Source organism: Salmo trutta, unplaced genomic scaffold, assembly GCF_901001165.1.
Source record: "Salmo trutta unplaced genomic scaffold, fSalTru1.1, whole genome shotgun sequence".
NCBI classification, from domain to species: Eukaryota; Metazoa; Chordata; class Actinopteri; order Salmoniformes; family Salmonidae; genus Salmo; species Salmo trutta.
This window is the reverse complement of record NW_021822754.1, coordinates 115,768-132,295: the sequence shown is the minus strand read 5'-3', so window position 1 is coordinate 132,295 and position 16,528 is coordinate 115,768. Positions and strand designations below refer to the sequence as shown.

Sequence of the window (16,528 nt, the reverse complement as noted above, 5' to 3'; positions counted from 1 at the left end):
TACAGTACCTCTACCTGTACTACCTGTTCTACAGGTAGTACTCTCTACCTGTACTACCTGTTCTACAGGTCAGTATCTCTACCTGTACTACCTGTTCTACAGGTCAGTACCTCTACCTTACTACCTGTTCTACAGGTCAGTACCTCTACTACCTGTTCTACAGGTCAGTACCTCTACCTCTACTACCTGTTCTACAGGTCAGTACCTCTACCTCTACTACCTGTTCTACAGGTCAGTACCTCTACCTCTACTACCTGTTCTACAGGTCAGTACCTCTACCTGTACTACCTGTTCTACAGGTCAGTACCTCTACCTCTACTACCTGTTCTACAGGTCAGTACCTCTACCTCTACTACCTGTTCTACAGGTCAGTACCTCTACCTGTACTACCTGTTCTACAGGTCAGTACCTCTACCTCTACTACCTGTTCTACAGGTCAGTACCTCTACCTCTACTACCTGTTCTACAGGTCAGTACCTCTACCTGTACTACCTGTTCTTCAGGTCAGTACCTCTACCTGTACTACCTGTTCTACAGGTCAGTACCTCTACCTGTACTACCTGTTCTACAGGTCAATACCTCTACCTGTACTACCTGTTCTACAGGTCAGTACCTCTACCTGTACTACCTGTTCTACAGGTCAGGACCTCTACCTCTACTACCTGTTCTACAGGTCAGTACCTCTACCTGTACTACCTGTTCTACAGGTCAGTACCTCTACCTGTACTACCTGTTCTACAGGTCAGTACCTCTACCTGTACTACCTGTTCTACAGGTCAGTACCTCTACCTCTACTACCTGTTCTACAGGTCAGTACCTCTACCTATACCTGTTCTACAGGTCAGTACCTCTACCTACTACCTGTTCTACAGGTCAGTACCTCTACCTGTACTACCTGTTTCAGGTCAGTACCTCTACCTGTACTACCTTCTACAGTCTACCTCTACCTGTCTACCTGTTCTACAGGTCAGTACCTCTACCTCTACTACCTGTTCTACAGGTCAGTACCTCTACCTTACTACCTGTTCTACAGGTCAGTACCTCTACCTGTACTACCTGTTCTACAGGTCAGTACCTCTACCTGTACTACCTGTTCTACAGGTCAGTACTCTACCTGTACTACCTGTTCTACAGGTCAGTACCTCTACCTCTACCTGTTCTACAGGTCAGTACCTCTACCTGTACTACCTGTTCTACAGGTCAGTACCTCTACCTGTACTACCTGTCTTCAGGTCAGTACCTCTACCTGTACTACCTGTTCTACAGGTCAGTACCTCTACTCTACTACCTGTTCTACAGGTCAGTACCTCTACCTCTACTACCTGTTCTACAGGTCAGTACCTCTACCTTACTACCTGTTCTTCAGGTCAGTACCTCTACCTGTACTACCTGTTCTACAGGTCAGTACCTCTACCTGTACTACCTGTTCTACAGGTCAGTACCTCTACCTGTACTACCTGTTCTACAGGTCAGTACCTCTACCTGTACTACCTGTTCTACAGGTCAGTACCTCTACCTGTACTACCTGTTCTACAGGTCAGTACCTCTACCTCTACTACCTGTTCTACAGGTCAGTACCTCTACCTTACTACCTGTTCTACAGGTCAGTACCTCTACCTGTACTACTGTTCTACAGGTCAGTACCTCTACCTCTACTACCTGTTCTACAGGTCAGTACCTCTACCTCTACTACCTGTTCTACAGGTCAGTACCTCTACCTGTACTACCTGTTCTACAGGTCAGTACCTCTACCTGTACTACCTGTTCTACAGGTCAGTACCTCTACCTGTACTACCTGTTCTACAGGTCAGTACCTCTACCTGTACTACCTGTTCTACAGGTCAGTACCTCTACCTGTACTACCTGTTCTACAGGTCAGTACCTCTACCTCTACTACCTGTTCTACAGGTCAGTACCTCTACCTGTACTACCTGTTCTACAGGTCAGTACCTCTACCTGTACTACCTGTTCTACAGGTCAGTACCTCTACTACCTGTTCTACAGGTCAGTACCTCTACCTGTACTACCTGTTCTACAGGTCAGTACCTCTACCTCTACTACCTGTTCTACAGGTCAGTACCTCTACCTGTACTACCTGTTCTACAGGTCAGTACCTCTACCTCTACTACCTGTTCTACAGGTCAGTACCTCTACCTCTACTACCTGTTCTACAGGTCAGTACCTCTACCTGTACTACCTGTTCTACAGGTCAGTACCTCTACCTGTACTACCTGTTCTACAGGTCAGTACCTCTACCTGTACTACCTGTTCTACAGGTCAGTACCTCTACCTGTACTACCTGTTCTACAGGTCAGTACCTCTACCTGTACTACCTGTTCTACAGGTCAGTACCTCTACCTGTACTACCTGTTCTACAGGTCAGTACCTCTACCTGTACTACCTGTTCTACAGGTCAGTACCTCTACCTCTACTACCTGTTCTACAGGTCAGTACCTCTACTACCTGTTCTACAGGTCAGTACCTCTACCTCTACTACCTGTTCTACAGGTCAGTACCTCTACCTCTACTACCTGTTCTACAGGTCAGTACCTCTACCTCTACTACCTGTTCTACAGGTCAGTACCTCTACCTATACCTGTTCACAGGTCAGTAACCTCTACCTGATACTACCTGTTCTACAGGTCAGTACCTCTACCTTACTACCTGTTCTACAGGTCAGTACCTCTACCTCTACTACCTGTGCTACAGGTCAGTACCTCTACCTTACTACCGTGTTTCTACAGTCAGTACCCTCTACTGTACTACCTGTTCTACAGGTCAGTACCTCTACCTCTACTACCTGTTCTACAGGTCATTACCTCTACCTGTACTACCTGTTTCATACAGGTCAGTACCTCTACCTGTACTACCTGTTCTACAGGTCAGCTACCTCTACCTCTTACTACCTGTTCTACAGGTCAGTACCTCTACTGTACTACCTGTTCGACAGGTCAGTACCATCTACCTGTACTACCTGTTCTACAGGTCAGTACCGCTACCTTACTACCTGTTCTACAGGTCAGTACCTCTACTGTACTACCTGTCTACAGGTCAGTACCTCTACCCTACGACCTGTTCTACAGGTCAGTACCTCTACCTCTACTACCTGTTCTACAGGTCAGTACCTCTACCTGTACTACCTGTTCTAACAGGTCAGTACCTCTACCTGTACTACCTGTTCTCATCAGGTCCTCTAACCTCTACTGTAACTACTCTACCTGTACTACCTGTTCTACAGGTCAGTACCTCTACCTGTACTACCTGTTCTACAGGTCAGTACCTCTACCTGTACTACCTGTTCTACAGGTCAGTACCTCTACCTGTACTACCTGTTCTACAGGTCAGTACCTCTACCTCTACTACCTGTTCTACAGGTCAGTACCTCTACCTCTACTACCTGTTCTACAGGTCAGTACCTCTACCTGTACTACCTGTTCTACAGGTCAGTACCTCTACCTGTACTACCTGTTCTACAGGTCAGTACCTCTACCTGTACTACCTGTTCTACAGGTCAGTACCTCTACCTCTACTACCTGTTCTACAGGTCAGTACCTCTACCTGTACTACCTGTTCTACAGGTCAGTACCTCTACCTGTACTACCTGTTCTACAGGTCAGTACCTCTACCTCTACCTCTACTACCTGTTCTACAGGTCAGTACCTCTACCTTACTACCTGTTCTACAGGTCAGTACCTCTACCTGTACTACTGTTCTACAGGTCAGTACCTCTACCTGTACTACCTGTTCTACAGGTCAGTACCTCTACTCTACTACCTGTTCTACAGGTCAGTACCTCTACCTCTACTACCTGTTCTACAGGTCAGTACCTCTACCTAATACCTGCTTCTACAGGTCAGTACCTCTACTACACTGTTCTACAGGTCAGTACCTCTACCTGTACTACCTGTTCTACAAGTCAGTACCTCTACTTACTCCGTTCTACAGGTCAGTACCTCTACCTCTACTAACCTGTTCTACAGGTCAGGTACCTCTACCTGTACTACCTGTTCTACAGGTCAGTACCTCTACCTGTACTACCTGTTCTACAGGTCAGTACCTCTACCTCTACTACCTGTTCTACCAGGTCAGACCTTACCTGTACTACCTGTCTACAGGTCAGTACCTCTACCTGTACTACCTGTTCTACAGTCACTACCTCTACCTCTACTACCTGTTCTACAGGTCAGTACCTCTACCTGTACTACCTTACCTGTCTCTACAGGTCAGTACCTCTACCTCTACTACCTGTTCTACAGGTCAGTACCTCTACCTGTACTACCTGTTCTACAGGTCAGTACCTCTACCTGTACTACCTGTTCTACAGGTCAGTACCTCTACCTCTACTACCTGTTCTACAGGTCAGTACCTCTACCTCTACTACCTGTTCTACAGGTTCAGTACCTCTACCTGTACTACCTGTTCTACAGGTCAGTACCTCTACCTGTACTACCTGTTCTACAGGTCAGTACCTCTACCTCTACTACCTGTTCTACAGGTCAGTACCTCTACCATACTACTCCTGTTCTACAGTCAGTACCTCTACCTGTACTACCTGTTCTACAGGTCAGTACCTCTACCTGTACTACCTGTTCTACAGGTCAGTACCTCTACCTCTACTACCTGTTCTACAGGTCAGTACCTCTACTACCTGTTCTACAGGTCAGTACCTCTACCTCTACTACCTGTTCTACAGGTCAGTACCTCTACTACCTGTTCTACAGGTCAGTACCTCTACCTCTCTACCTGTTCTACAGGTCAGTACCTCTACCTGTACTACCTGTTCTACAGGTCAGTACCTCTACCTGTACTACCTGTTCTACAGGTCAGTACCTCTACTACCTGTTCTACAGGTCAGTACCTCTACCTGTACTACCTGTTCTACAGGTCAGTACCTCTACCTGTACTACCTGTTCTACAGGTCAGTACCTCTACCTCTACTACCTGTTCTACAGGTCAGTACCTCTACCTGTACTACCTGTTCTACAGGTCAGTACCTCTACCTCTACTACCTGTTCTACAGGTCAGTACCTCTACCTGTACTACCTGTTCTACAGGTCAGTACCTCTACCTGTACTACCTGTTCTACAGGTCAGTACCTCTACTACCTGTTCTACAGGTCAGTACCTCTACCTCTACTACCTGTTCTACAGGTCAGTACCTCTACTACCTGTTCTACAGGTCAGTACCTCTACCTGTACTACCTGTTCTACAGGTCAATACCTCTACCTCTACTACCTGTTCTACAGGTCAGTACCTCTACCTGTACTACCTGTTCTACAGGTCAGTACCTCTACCTCTACTACCTGTTCTACAGGTCAGTACCTCTACCTGTACTACCTGTTTCTACAGGTCAGTACCTCTACCTGTACTACCTGTTCTACAGGTCAGTACCTCTACCTGTACTACCTGTTCTACAGGTCAGTACCTCTACCTCGTACTACCTGTTCTACAGGTCAGTACCTCTACCTCTACTACCTGTTCTACAGGTCAGTACCTCTACCTCTACTACCTGTTCTACAGGTCAGTACCTCTACCTGTACTACCTGTTCTACAGGTCAGTACCTCTACCTGTACTACCTGTTCTACAGGTCAGTACCTCTACCTGTACTACCCTGTTCTACAGGTCAGTACCTCTACTTACCTGTTCTACAGGTCAGTACCTCTACCTGTACTACCTGTTCTACAGGTCAGTAACCTCTACCTGTACTACCTGTTCTACAGGTCAGTACCTCTACCTGTACTACCTGTTCTACAGGTCACTACCTCTACCTCTACTACCTGTTCTACAGGTCAGTACCTGTACTACCTGTTCTACAGGTCAGTACCTCTACCTCTACTACCTGTTCTACAGGTCAGTACCTCTACCTGTACTACCTGTTCTACAGGTCAGTACCTCTACCTCTACTACCTGTTCTACAGGTCAGTACCTCTACCTCTACTACCTGTTCTACAGGTCAGTACCTCTACCTCTACTACCTGTTCTACAGGTCAGTACCTCTACCTCTACTACCTGTTCTACAGGTCAGTACCTCTACCTCTACTACCTGTTCTACAGGTCAGTACCTCTACCTGTACTACCTGTTCTACAGGTCAGTACCTCTACCTGTACTACCTGTTCTACAGGTCAGTACCTCTACCTCTACTACCTGTTCTACAGGTCAGTACCTCTACCTGTACTACCTGATCTACAGGTCAGTACCTCTACCTGTACTACCTGTTCTACAGGTCAGTACCTCTACCTGTACTACCTGTTCTACAGGTCAGTACCTCTACCTCTACTACCTGTTCTACAGGTCAGTACCTCTACCTCTACTACCTGTTCTACAGGTCAGTACCTCTACCTCTACTACCTGTTCTACAGGTCAGTACCTCTACCTGTACTACCTGTTCTACAGGTCAGTACCTCTACCTCTACTACCTGTTCTACAGGTCAGTACCTCTACTACCTGTTCTACAGGTCAGTACCTCTACCTCTACTACCTGTTCTACAGGTCAGTACCTCTACCTCTACTACCTGTTCTACAGGTCAGTACCTCTACCTCTACTACCTGTTCTACAGGTCAGTACCTCTACCTCTACTACCTGTTCTACAGGTCAGTACCTCTACCTCTACTGCCTGATCTACAGGTCAGTACCTCTACCTCTACCTCTACTACCTGTTCTACAGGTCAGTACCTCTACCTGTACTACCAGTACCTCTACCTGTACTACCTGTTCTACAGGTCAGTACCTCTACCTGTACTACCTGTTCTACAGGTCAGTACCTCTACCTGTACTACCTGTTCTACAGGTCAGTACCTCTACCTCTACTACCTGTTCTACAGGTCAGTACCTCTACCTGTACTACCTGTTCTTCAGGTCAGTACCTCTACCTCTACTACCTGTTCTACAGGTCAGTACCTCTACCTCTACTACCTGTTCTACAGGTCAGTACCTCTACTTCCTGTTTTTCCTGTTCTTGCTGTTTGGGGTTTTAGGCTGGGTTTCTGTACAGCACTTTGAGATATCAGCTGATGTAAGAAGGGCTTTTATAAATACATTTGATTTGAATCAGGTGAGCTCTGTGGAATATGGCATCAGGTAGCCGAGCGGCTGGACTCTTGGTCCATCAACCGAAAGGTAGCTGGATCGAATCCCTGAGCCGACAAGTTGAATAGTCTGTTGATGTGCCCTTGAGCAAGGCATCCCTAACTGCTCCTGGAAGTCTCTCTGGATAAGAATGTCTGCTAAGTGTAAAATAGATCAATGGAATACCATCACATCTGGTGTGTATTCGACAAGGGAAAAGTTTGTGGACTTTCACATGCCATGTGAACTTTCTACTCCATATAGTAAGAGTAGCAAAGTCATTTTCAGTTAGAATGTTGTCGCTAAAAAGCCTAACTAATCCATGCCAAAATTAGCTATTTGCGGCTTCACCCGTAACATTTTGGCTTCACCCCCCCACCCTTCCCCCCCTCTCTCTTCTCCCTCCTCTCCTCTCCTCACCACCCCTCCTCCCCCCTCTCTCCTCTCTCTCCTCACCACCCCTACTCCCCCCCCTCTCTCCCTCCCTCCTCTCCTCTCCTCACCACCCCTCCTCCCCCCTCTCTCCTCTCTCTCCTCACCACCCCTACTCCCCCCCCCTCTCTCCCTCCCTCCTCTCTCTCCTCACCACCCCTCCTCCCCCCCTCTCTCCTCTCTCTCCTCACCACCCCTACTCCCCCCCTCTCTCCCTCTCTCCTCTCTCTCCTCACCACCCCTACTCCCCCCCCTCTCTCCCTCCCTCCTCTCTCTCCTCACCACCCCTCCCCCCTCCCTCTTCCTCTCCTCCCCCAGTATGGCTAGGCAGCGTGGTTTCCGTGGGACCTACTGTTTCCTGGTCCCCTACCTAGTCTGCTTCCTGTGGTGTGAGTTCTCTGTGGTGCTGCTCCAAAACTCTTCCCCTATTGGGCTCATCCGAACCTGCGTTGCCTACTTCCTGTTCCTGTTTGCCTTGCCCGTGCTGGCCGTGGGGCTGGCTGCCATGGTCCTCATCCAGCTGGTCAAATGGTTCCTGGAGCTGGAGCTCACCAAGGTGATGATTGGTCGGCAGGTTAAGAGACATGCACGCAGTACAAAAAGTTTTAAAAACACGATGGGGACAGCCCAATAAAGTCAATGACTTGTTTCTGTTGTGTTCCCAAATGGCGATACGATAACTTTATTGTTCATTTGTATTTGTTTCATTTAGTGAGGTCAGTTTACAAAATACACAAATCAACACACTATAATACCACTGTAATGCCACAATAATACCACTATAATGCCACTATAATACCACTATAAATCCCCTATAATACCACTATAATACCACTATAAATCCCCTATAATACCACTATAATACCACTATAATACCACTATAATACCACAATAATACCACTATAAATCCCCTATAATACCACTGTAATGCCACAATAATACCACTATAATACCACTATAAATCCCCTATAATACCACTATAATACCACTATAATACCACTATAATACCACTATAATACCACTATAATACCACTATAATACCACTATAAATCCCCTATAATACCACTATAATACCACTATAATACCACTATAAATTCCCTATAATACCACTATAATACCACTATAAATCCCCTATAATACCACTATAATACCACTATAAATCCCCTATAATACCACTATAATACCACTATAATACCACTATAATACCACTATAATGCCACTATAATGCCACTATAAATCCGCTATAATACCACTATAATACCACTATAAATCCCCTATAATACCACTATAATGCCACTATAATACCACTATAATACCACTATAATGCCACTATAATGCCACTATAAATCCCCTATAATACCACTATAATACCACTATAAATCCCCTATAATACCACTATAATACCACTATAAATTCCCTATAATACCACTATAATACCACTATAAATTCCCTATAATGCCACTATAATACCACTATAATACCACTATAATGCCACTATAATGCCACTATAAATCCCCTATAATACCACTATAATACCACTATAAATCCCCTATAATACCACTATAATACCACTATAAATTCCCTATAATACCACTATAATACCACTATAAATTCCCTATAATACCACTATAATACCACTATAATACCACTATAATACCACTATAATACCACTATAATAACATTATGATACCACTATAAATCCCCTATAATACCACTATAATACCACTAATGCCACTATAATACCACTATAATACCACTATAATAACACTATGATACCACTATAAATCCCCTATAATACCACTGTAATGCCACTATAATACCACTATAAATCCCCTATAATACCACTATAATGCCACTATAATACCACTATAATACCACTATAATACCACTGTAATAACACTATGATACCACTATAATACCACTATAATACCACTATAATACCACTATAATACCACTATAATAACGCTATGATACCACTATAAATCCCCTATAATACCACTGTAATGCCACTATAATACCACTATAAATTCCCTATAATGCCACTGTAATGCCACTATAATACCACTATAAATCCCCTATAATACCACTATAATACCACTATAATACCACTATAATACCACTATAATACCACTATAATGCCACTATAATACCACTATAAATCCCCTATAATACCACTATAATACCACTATAATACCACTATAATACCACTATAAATCCCCTATAATACCACTATATACCACTATAATACCACTATAAATCCCCTATAATACCACTATAATACCACTATAATACCACTATAATACCACTGTAATAACACTATGATACCACTATAAATTCCCTATAATGCCACTATAATCACGGTAGTCTGACTTGGGACAAATGTCCACATTGCGTTGGTTAATAAAGTTTCTTCTCCTTCTAATCCTCAGATGATTGTGACGCTGGCCGTGTGTGCAGTGCCGGTGACACTGAGGCTGTGGACGCGCTTCGGCCTGTCGCTCATGGACGTGTTCCACTCCATGTCGCAACGCGGCGCCGTCAAGCTCATCCTATGCTGCGTCACTATGGTGATGCTGTTCTTCTGGACGTACGTCTACCATTCAGAGGGACTGCAGGTAAAGAGGAAGGGGGGGGGTTCATTCTATAAATATTTGAAAGAGGCAGGTGCCTTTATAAATGCCTTAAGGTTTTTCCTTCTCCTGCACTTTTCTCTTGTCTTTTTAAACCCTCATCACATTGTTTTGTATTTCCTTGTGTGCAAATAAATAATACAGTAATTTAAAAAGACAAAAAAAGGGTGGGGGGGAAGCAAGACATACAGTGAGCTCTAAAAGTATATGGGACAGTGACACATTTTAGATTTTTCTGACTCTGTACTCCAGCACTTCGGATTTGAAATGCAAAAATTATTTCAAGGTTAAAGTGCAGACTGTCAGCTTTAATTTTAGCGTATTTACATCCATATCGGGTGAAACGTTTAGACATTACAGCACTATTTGTACATAGTCCACCCCATTTTAGGGAACCAAAAGTATTGTGATAAATTCACTTATGTGTATTAAAGTAGTAAAAAGTGTAGTATTTGGTCCCATATTCCTAAAACTTGTGACTCTACAAACTTGTTGGATACATTTGCTGTTTGTTTTGGTTGTGTTTCAGATTATTTTGTGCCCAATAGAAATGGATGGTAAATAATGTATAGTGTCATTTTGGAGTCACTTTTATTGTAAGTAATAATATAATGTGTTTCTAAACACTTCTACATTAATGTGGACGCTACCATGACCTCAGATAATCCTGAATGAATCCTGAACAATGATGAGAGAGGAAGTTACAGACACACAAATATCCTACCCCCAAAACATGCTAATCTCTCACCATTACAGGAGAGGTTAGCATTTTGGAGGGTGGCTATGATATTTCTGCGTCTGTAACTTCCTCACTCATCATTATTCACGATTCATTTAGGACTATCCGTAATCATGGTAGCACCCACATTATTTACCATAAAAATGACTCCAAAATGACACTATACATTATTTACCATTCATTTCTATTGGGCACAAAATAATCTGAAAAACAACCAAAACAAACAGCAAATGTATCCAACAAGTTTGTAGAGTCACAAGTTCTAGGAATATGGGACCAAATACTACACTTTGTACTACTTTAATACACATATAAGTGAATTTATCCAAATACTTTTGGTTCCCTAAAATGGGAGGGGGGGACTATGTGCAAAAAATGCTGTAATTTCGAAACAGTTCACCCGATGACAATACCCTCAAATTAAAGCTGACAGTCTGACCTTTAACCTCTAAGTCATTGTATCATTTCAAATCCAAAGTGCTGGAGTTCAGAGCCAAAACAACAAAAGTATTGAGACAGTAACATGTGCCACTGTCCCCAATACTGTTGGAGCTGATTCTATTACAGTGATGTGAATGTATCTCTGGATGGGACGGTAACTGGGGCTGTACTTGGCTCTCTGTTTACTGGATGGGACGGTAACTGGGGCTGTACTTGGCTCTCTGTTTACTGGATGGGACGGTAACTGGGGCTGTACTTGGCTCTCTGTTTACTGGATGGGACGGTAACTGGGGCTGTACTTGGCTCTCTGTTTACTGGATGGGACGGTAACTGGGGCTGTACTTGGCTCTCTGTTTACTGGATGGGACGGTAACTGGGGCTGTACTTGGCTCTCTGTTTACTGGATGGGACGGTAACTGGGGCTGTACTTGGCTCTCTGTTTACTGGATGGGACGGTAACTGGAGCTGTACTTGGCTCTCTGTTTACTGGATGGGACGGTAACTGGAGCTGTACTTGGCTCTCTGTTTACTGGATGGGACGGTAACTGGAGCTGTACTTGGCTCTCTGTTTACTGGATGGGACGGTAACTGGAGCTGTACTTGGCTCTCTGTTTACTGGATGGGACGGTAACTGGGGCTGTACTTGGCTCTCTGTTTACTGGATGGGACGGTAACTGGGACTGTACTTGGCTCTCTGTTTACTGGATGGGACGGTAACTGGGGCTGTACTTGGCTCTCTGTTTACTGGATGGGACGGTAACTGGGACTGTACTTGGCTCTCTGTTTACTGGATGGGACGGTAACTGGGGCTGTACTTGGCTCTCTGTTTACTGGATGGGACGGTAACTGGGACTGTACTTGGCTCTCTGTTTACTGTGTGTAGAGATGGCTAAATGCACTCCACTGATTTAATTAAATGTCATATTTAATTGAATGTCATATTTGATTTGATTTAATTATATATTTTATTTGATTGAACCTTTAATTGTATTGAATGAAATGTAATGTTGATGTTTAGGGGTATAACTCTACGTTGACCTGGAGACAGTACGGGCAGCTGTGTGGTCCTCCTGCCTGGAAGGTGAAAGGTGTGGCTCAGACACAGATCTTCTGTACACACCTGGACGGGCACCAGGTACATCTCTTAAACACTCTGACACCAGGTACATCACTGAAACATTCTGACACCAGGTACATCACTTAAATATTCTGACACCAGGTACATCACTTAAACACTCTGACACCAGGTACATCACTTAAACACTCTGACACCAGGTACATCACTTAAACACTCTGACACCAGGTACATCACTGAAACATTCTGACATCAGCTATACTGTATGTATAGGGAATAGTGTGCCATTTCGAACTAAACCTTTTTGTAATTATTATATATATTTTTTAAATCCCAGGTGACGTGGACCGGGAGGTTCCGGCAGGTGCGTGTAGCGGAAACTGAGAACGGAGCCCAGTCCGTCATCAACCTGCTGCCGGTGTTCATGGGAGATTGGCTACGCTGTCTTTACGGAGAGACCTATCCTAAATGTGACCCGCTGCGGAACAACTCCACCAACACCTCCACATCTTCAACGGCCAACTCCAACACCCCCGACGCCACAGCAACCGTCGCTAATGCTAACCTCACCGTCGCCGACTACGCCAACACCACAGTGCTTGGAGCTGCCGTGCCGACGGCCGCCCTCCTCCGGCAGCAGGAAGAGGAGGAGCTGTGTGTGATCAAGGCTTTGGCTAAACACACGTGTCACGTGAAGCGCTACGACAGCTATGTGTTGGAGGTAAGAGATACAGACAACGTTTACATTTTAGTCATTTAACAGACGTTCTTCTACGACAGCTATGTGTTGGAGGTAAGAGATACAGACAACGTTTACATTTTAGTCATTTAACAGACGTTCTTCTACGACAGCTATGTGTTGGAGGTAAGAGATACAGACAACGTTTACATTTTAGTCCTTTAACAGACGTTCTTCTACGACAGCTATGTGTTGGAGGTAAGAGATACAGACAACGTTTACATTTTAGTCATTTAACAGACGTTCTTCTACGACAGCTATGTGTTGGAGGTAAGAGATACGGACAACGTTTACATTTTAGTCATTTAACAGACGTTCTCCTACGACAGCTATGTGTTGGAGGTAAGAGATACAGACAACGTTTACATTTTAGTCATTTAACACACTGTCACGGGTGTCGTATTGGTTTGGACCAAAATGCAGCGGGAATATATATACTCATCTTCTTTTTATTTTGAAGAAGGAGAAACAAATAAACACGTATATAAAGAACAAAACAAAACAGTCCTGTCAGGTCCAACAAACACTAAACAAGGAACAACTACCCACAAAATCCCATAGAAAAAACACCCCTCTTAAATAGGACCTTCAATTAGAAGCAACGAGGAGCAGCTGCTTCCAATTGAAGGTCCACCCAATAAACATCACATAGAAATAGACATACTAGAACTAACATAGAAATAGACTAACAAAGAACATAGCCCAACAAACCCCGAAATACTCTAAACAAACACCCCCTGCCACATCCTGACCAAACTACAATAACAAATAACCCCTTTACTGGTCAGGACGTGACACAGACGCTCTTCTACGACAGCTATGTGTTGGAGGTAAGAGATACAGACAACGTTTACATTTTTAGCCTGGCTTTTACATTTACATTTGAGTAATTTAACAGACGCTCTTCTCTGGAGCGACTTACAGTATTGAGTGTATATATTTTACGTCCTTTTTTCATACTGGTCCCCCGTGGGAATCGAACTCACTTCCTGTTTTTGCAAGCGCCCTGTTCTACCCACGGGACCGGGACCTTTAATCAGTAGTAGTTTTAGATATACTCTGTGTTTTATGATGTGTTATTTATCCACTTTTACTGCTTTTCATTTTATTGTCTTAATGTAAAGTGTGATTTCATTTTTATGTACTTTAATCAAAGTTTGATTTGATTTGAGGTGGGCGTGGGGATGCCCGAGGAAGACGGGGTCCCAGAGGACCGGGCCCGAGACATCAAACTGGTGGCCAGTCATGAGTTCAGACAGGTAAACCCTATTCCTTAGGTACTCATAGAACCCTGTTCTAATGATGACATTATTAACCTGTTGCTGTTGTCCACAGCCATGTATTTACAGAGTTTAGCCTTTCATAGTGCATAAACCTCACTGTCCTAACTCTCTAAATACATGGCTCTGTTGTCATATAGGTGTTCTCATTAAATAACGTTACATTAAAATGATTAACCTATTAAAAACTGGGGTCTCCCGAATGTAAAATGTATGCATGCATTTGCTAAAAGGCCTAAATGATTATGCTTAAATGATTCAATGATGAAGCTGTTGGTGTTGTGTAGGTGTTGCTGCGCCTGCAGCCCGGCAGCCTGGTGGAGTTCAGCACTACGTTGGAGGGTCGTCTGGGGGGCCAGGTCCCGTCCTTCGAGCTGAAGGCCATCTACTGTCTGGACTGTGACTCCTCCCTTCTGACCGCTGCCGGACAGGTAATATATAATAATAATATGCCATTTAGCAGACAATTCTATCCAAAGACACTTAGTCATGCTTGCATACATTTTACACATGGGAAGCCCCGGGAATCGAACCCCCTATCCTGGCATTGCAAGCTCTACCAACTGACTTACAGTGTCTGTACTTGTTTCTGCAGGTAAAGATAGAGAGAGACTGGAGACGGACCACCCTCAACTCTGTCAAGTTCGCGTTCGACTTCTTCTTCTCTCCCTTCCTCTCGGCACGTATCGACGTGTGACAGGACGAGAAATGTAGTGACGGGGGGGGGAAAAATACAAGAGGAATAGATGGATAGAAGGATTTCAATTCAATACAACTTTATTTTGTCCTGGAATGTTTTAATGTGTACAATAGTTTGCCTTGAACCTTGTCTCCCCCCCCTCCCCTTCCTGTCCTAAAGGATCAACGTGTGACATTTTTTACATTTACATTTTAGTCATTTAGCAGACGCTCTTATCCAGAGCGACTTACAGTAGTGAATGCATACATTTCATACAATTTTTTTTTTTTTTTTTTTTTTTTCTGTGCTGACCAACCAGTAGCGGAAGAGACAGTGGCAGCCATTTTTCAAAATGGACTAGGAGTAAAAAATAGGAAATGGATGAATGAAGGAATTCAGTTCAATACAACTTCATTTGTAGAGCAACTTAGTGATTTAAAGGGATGAATTGATGGACAGATGGACAGAGGTGTGAAAAGGGGCGTGTCTCTGGTTGGAACACCCGAAGGGAGCGGTTGCTACAGTTACTCAGATGCTGCTGTTCTCTTCTGGAAGCCATTTTGTATTTTTTTGTTTTTTCTTCGCGAGGGGACTCGTTACCGCGGCAACGAGCTGCGGCAGCATTTTTTTTTACGACGGGATGGATGGTTGGGTCAGATTGTATCTAATCGGGCAGAAACACCCGGAGAGCTGAAATCAAATGAGGAAGTGGGTCGTCTGTAAACTGCATTACCTGAATGTATCTCCACTGGAGCTGTCGTTTTTCAACGGGAAACAGTTCACCAATAGCTAGAGTGGTCTTTAAACGGGGAAACTGGAGGAAGACACTAGGGAATAATGGTGAATGACGATTTCAGAGGAACAGTCCTTACAAATATAGTATTAAGAGTTTTGTATTTAACTGTCTTTAGGAACACACTGATGACTTGTGTATGTAGAATATGTAGCATATCTATAGATCTATATTGTACTACAACTACGTAATGTGTTTGTGTGTATGTGTGTATGTATGTATGTATGTATGTATGTATGTATGTATGTATGTATGTATGTATGTATGTATGTATGTATGTATGTATGTATGTATTTGCAGTGGTTTATCTGAAATGTAGCACTTAGTAACTTTTGGATGTTTCCCAGCTAGCACATAACGTTCTGAAAACCATATGTTAACCCGAGTGGCACAGCGGTCGTAAGGCACCGCATCTCAGCGCTAGAGGCGTCAGTACAGACCCTGGTTCGATCCGGGGCCTGTATCACAACCGGCCGTTATCGTGAAGTCCCACAGGGCGGCGCTCAATTGTCCCAGCGTCGTCCGGGGTTTGGCCGGTGTAGGCCGTCATTGTAAAATAAGAATGAGTTCTTCAGTGACTTGCCTGGTTAAATAAAGGGAAGGAAAACATCTTAGAGCTTGGTGAGAGTGTGTTTGTCCTGTGGTTATATTG

At 44.0% G+C, this 16,528-nt stretch overlaps 1 protein-coding gene across 4 annotated transcripts in view; it reads left to right on the top strand.

The window, feature by feature from the left end:
* wfs1a (Wolfram syndrome 1a (wolframin)) overlaps positions 1 to 16,317 on the top strand; it is a 49,014-nt gene extending 32,697 nt beyond the window's left edge. For 2 of the 4 annotated variants that reach the window (XM_029745213.1, XM_029745210.1), the window contains exons 13-20: positions 7,819 to 8,056; positions 9,930 to 10,115; positions 12,329 to 12,445; positions 12,723 to 13,106; positions 14,297 to 14,383; positions 14,692 to 14,835; positions 15,000 to 15,277; positions 15,396 to 16,317. In XM_029745213.1, coding sequence (XP_029601073.1) covers positions 7,819 to 8,056; positions 9,930 to 10,115; positions 12,329 to 12,445; positions 12,723 to 13,106; positions 14,297 to 14,383; positions 14,692 to 14,835; positions 15,000 to 15,101 — 1,258 coding nt within the window. In that variant the 3' untranslated portion in view covers positions 15,102 to 15,277; positions 15,396 to 16,317. The remainder of the gene's footprint in view (positions 1 to 7,818; positions 8,057 to 9,929; positions 10,116 to 12,328; positions 12,446 to 12,722; positions 13,107 to 14,296; positions 14,384 to 14,691; positions 14,836 to 14,999; positions 15,278 to 15,395) is intronic. The other 2 variants (XM_029745211.1, XM_029745212.1) reach the window with 1 other exon arrangement.
* The last annotated feature ends 211 nt before the right edge of the window (positions 16,318 to 16,528 follow it).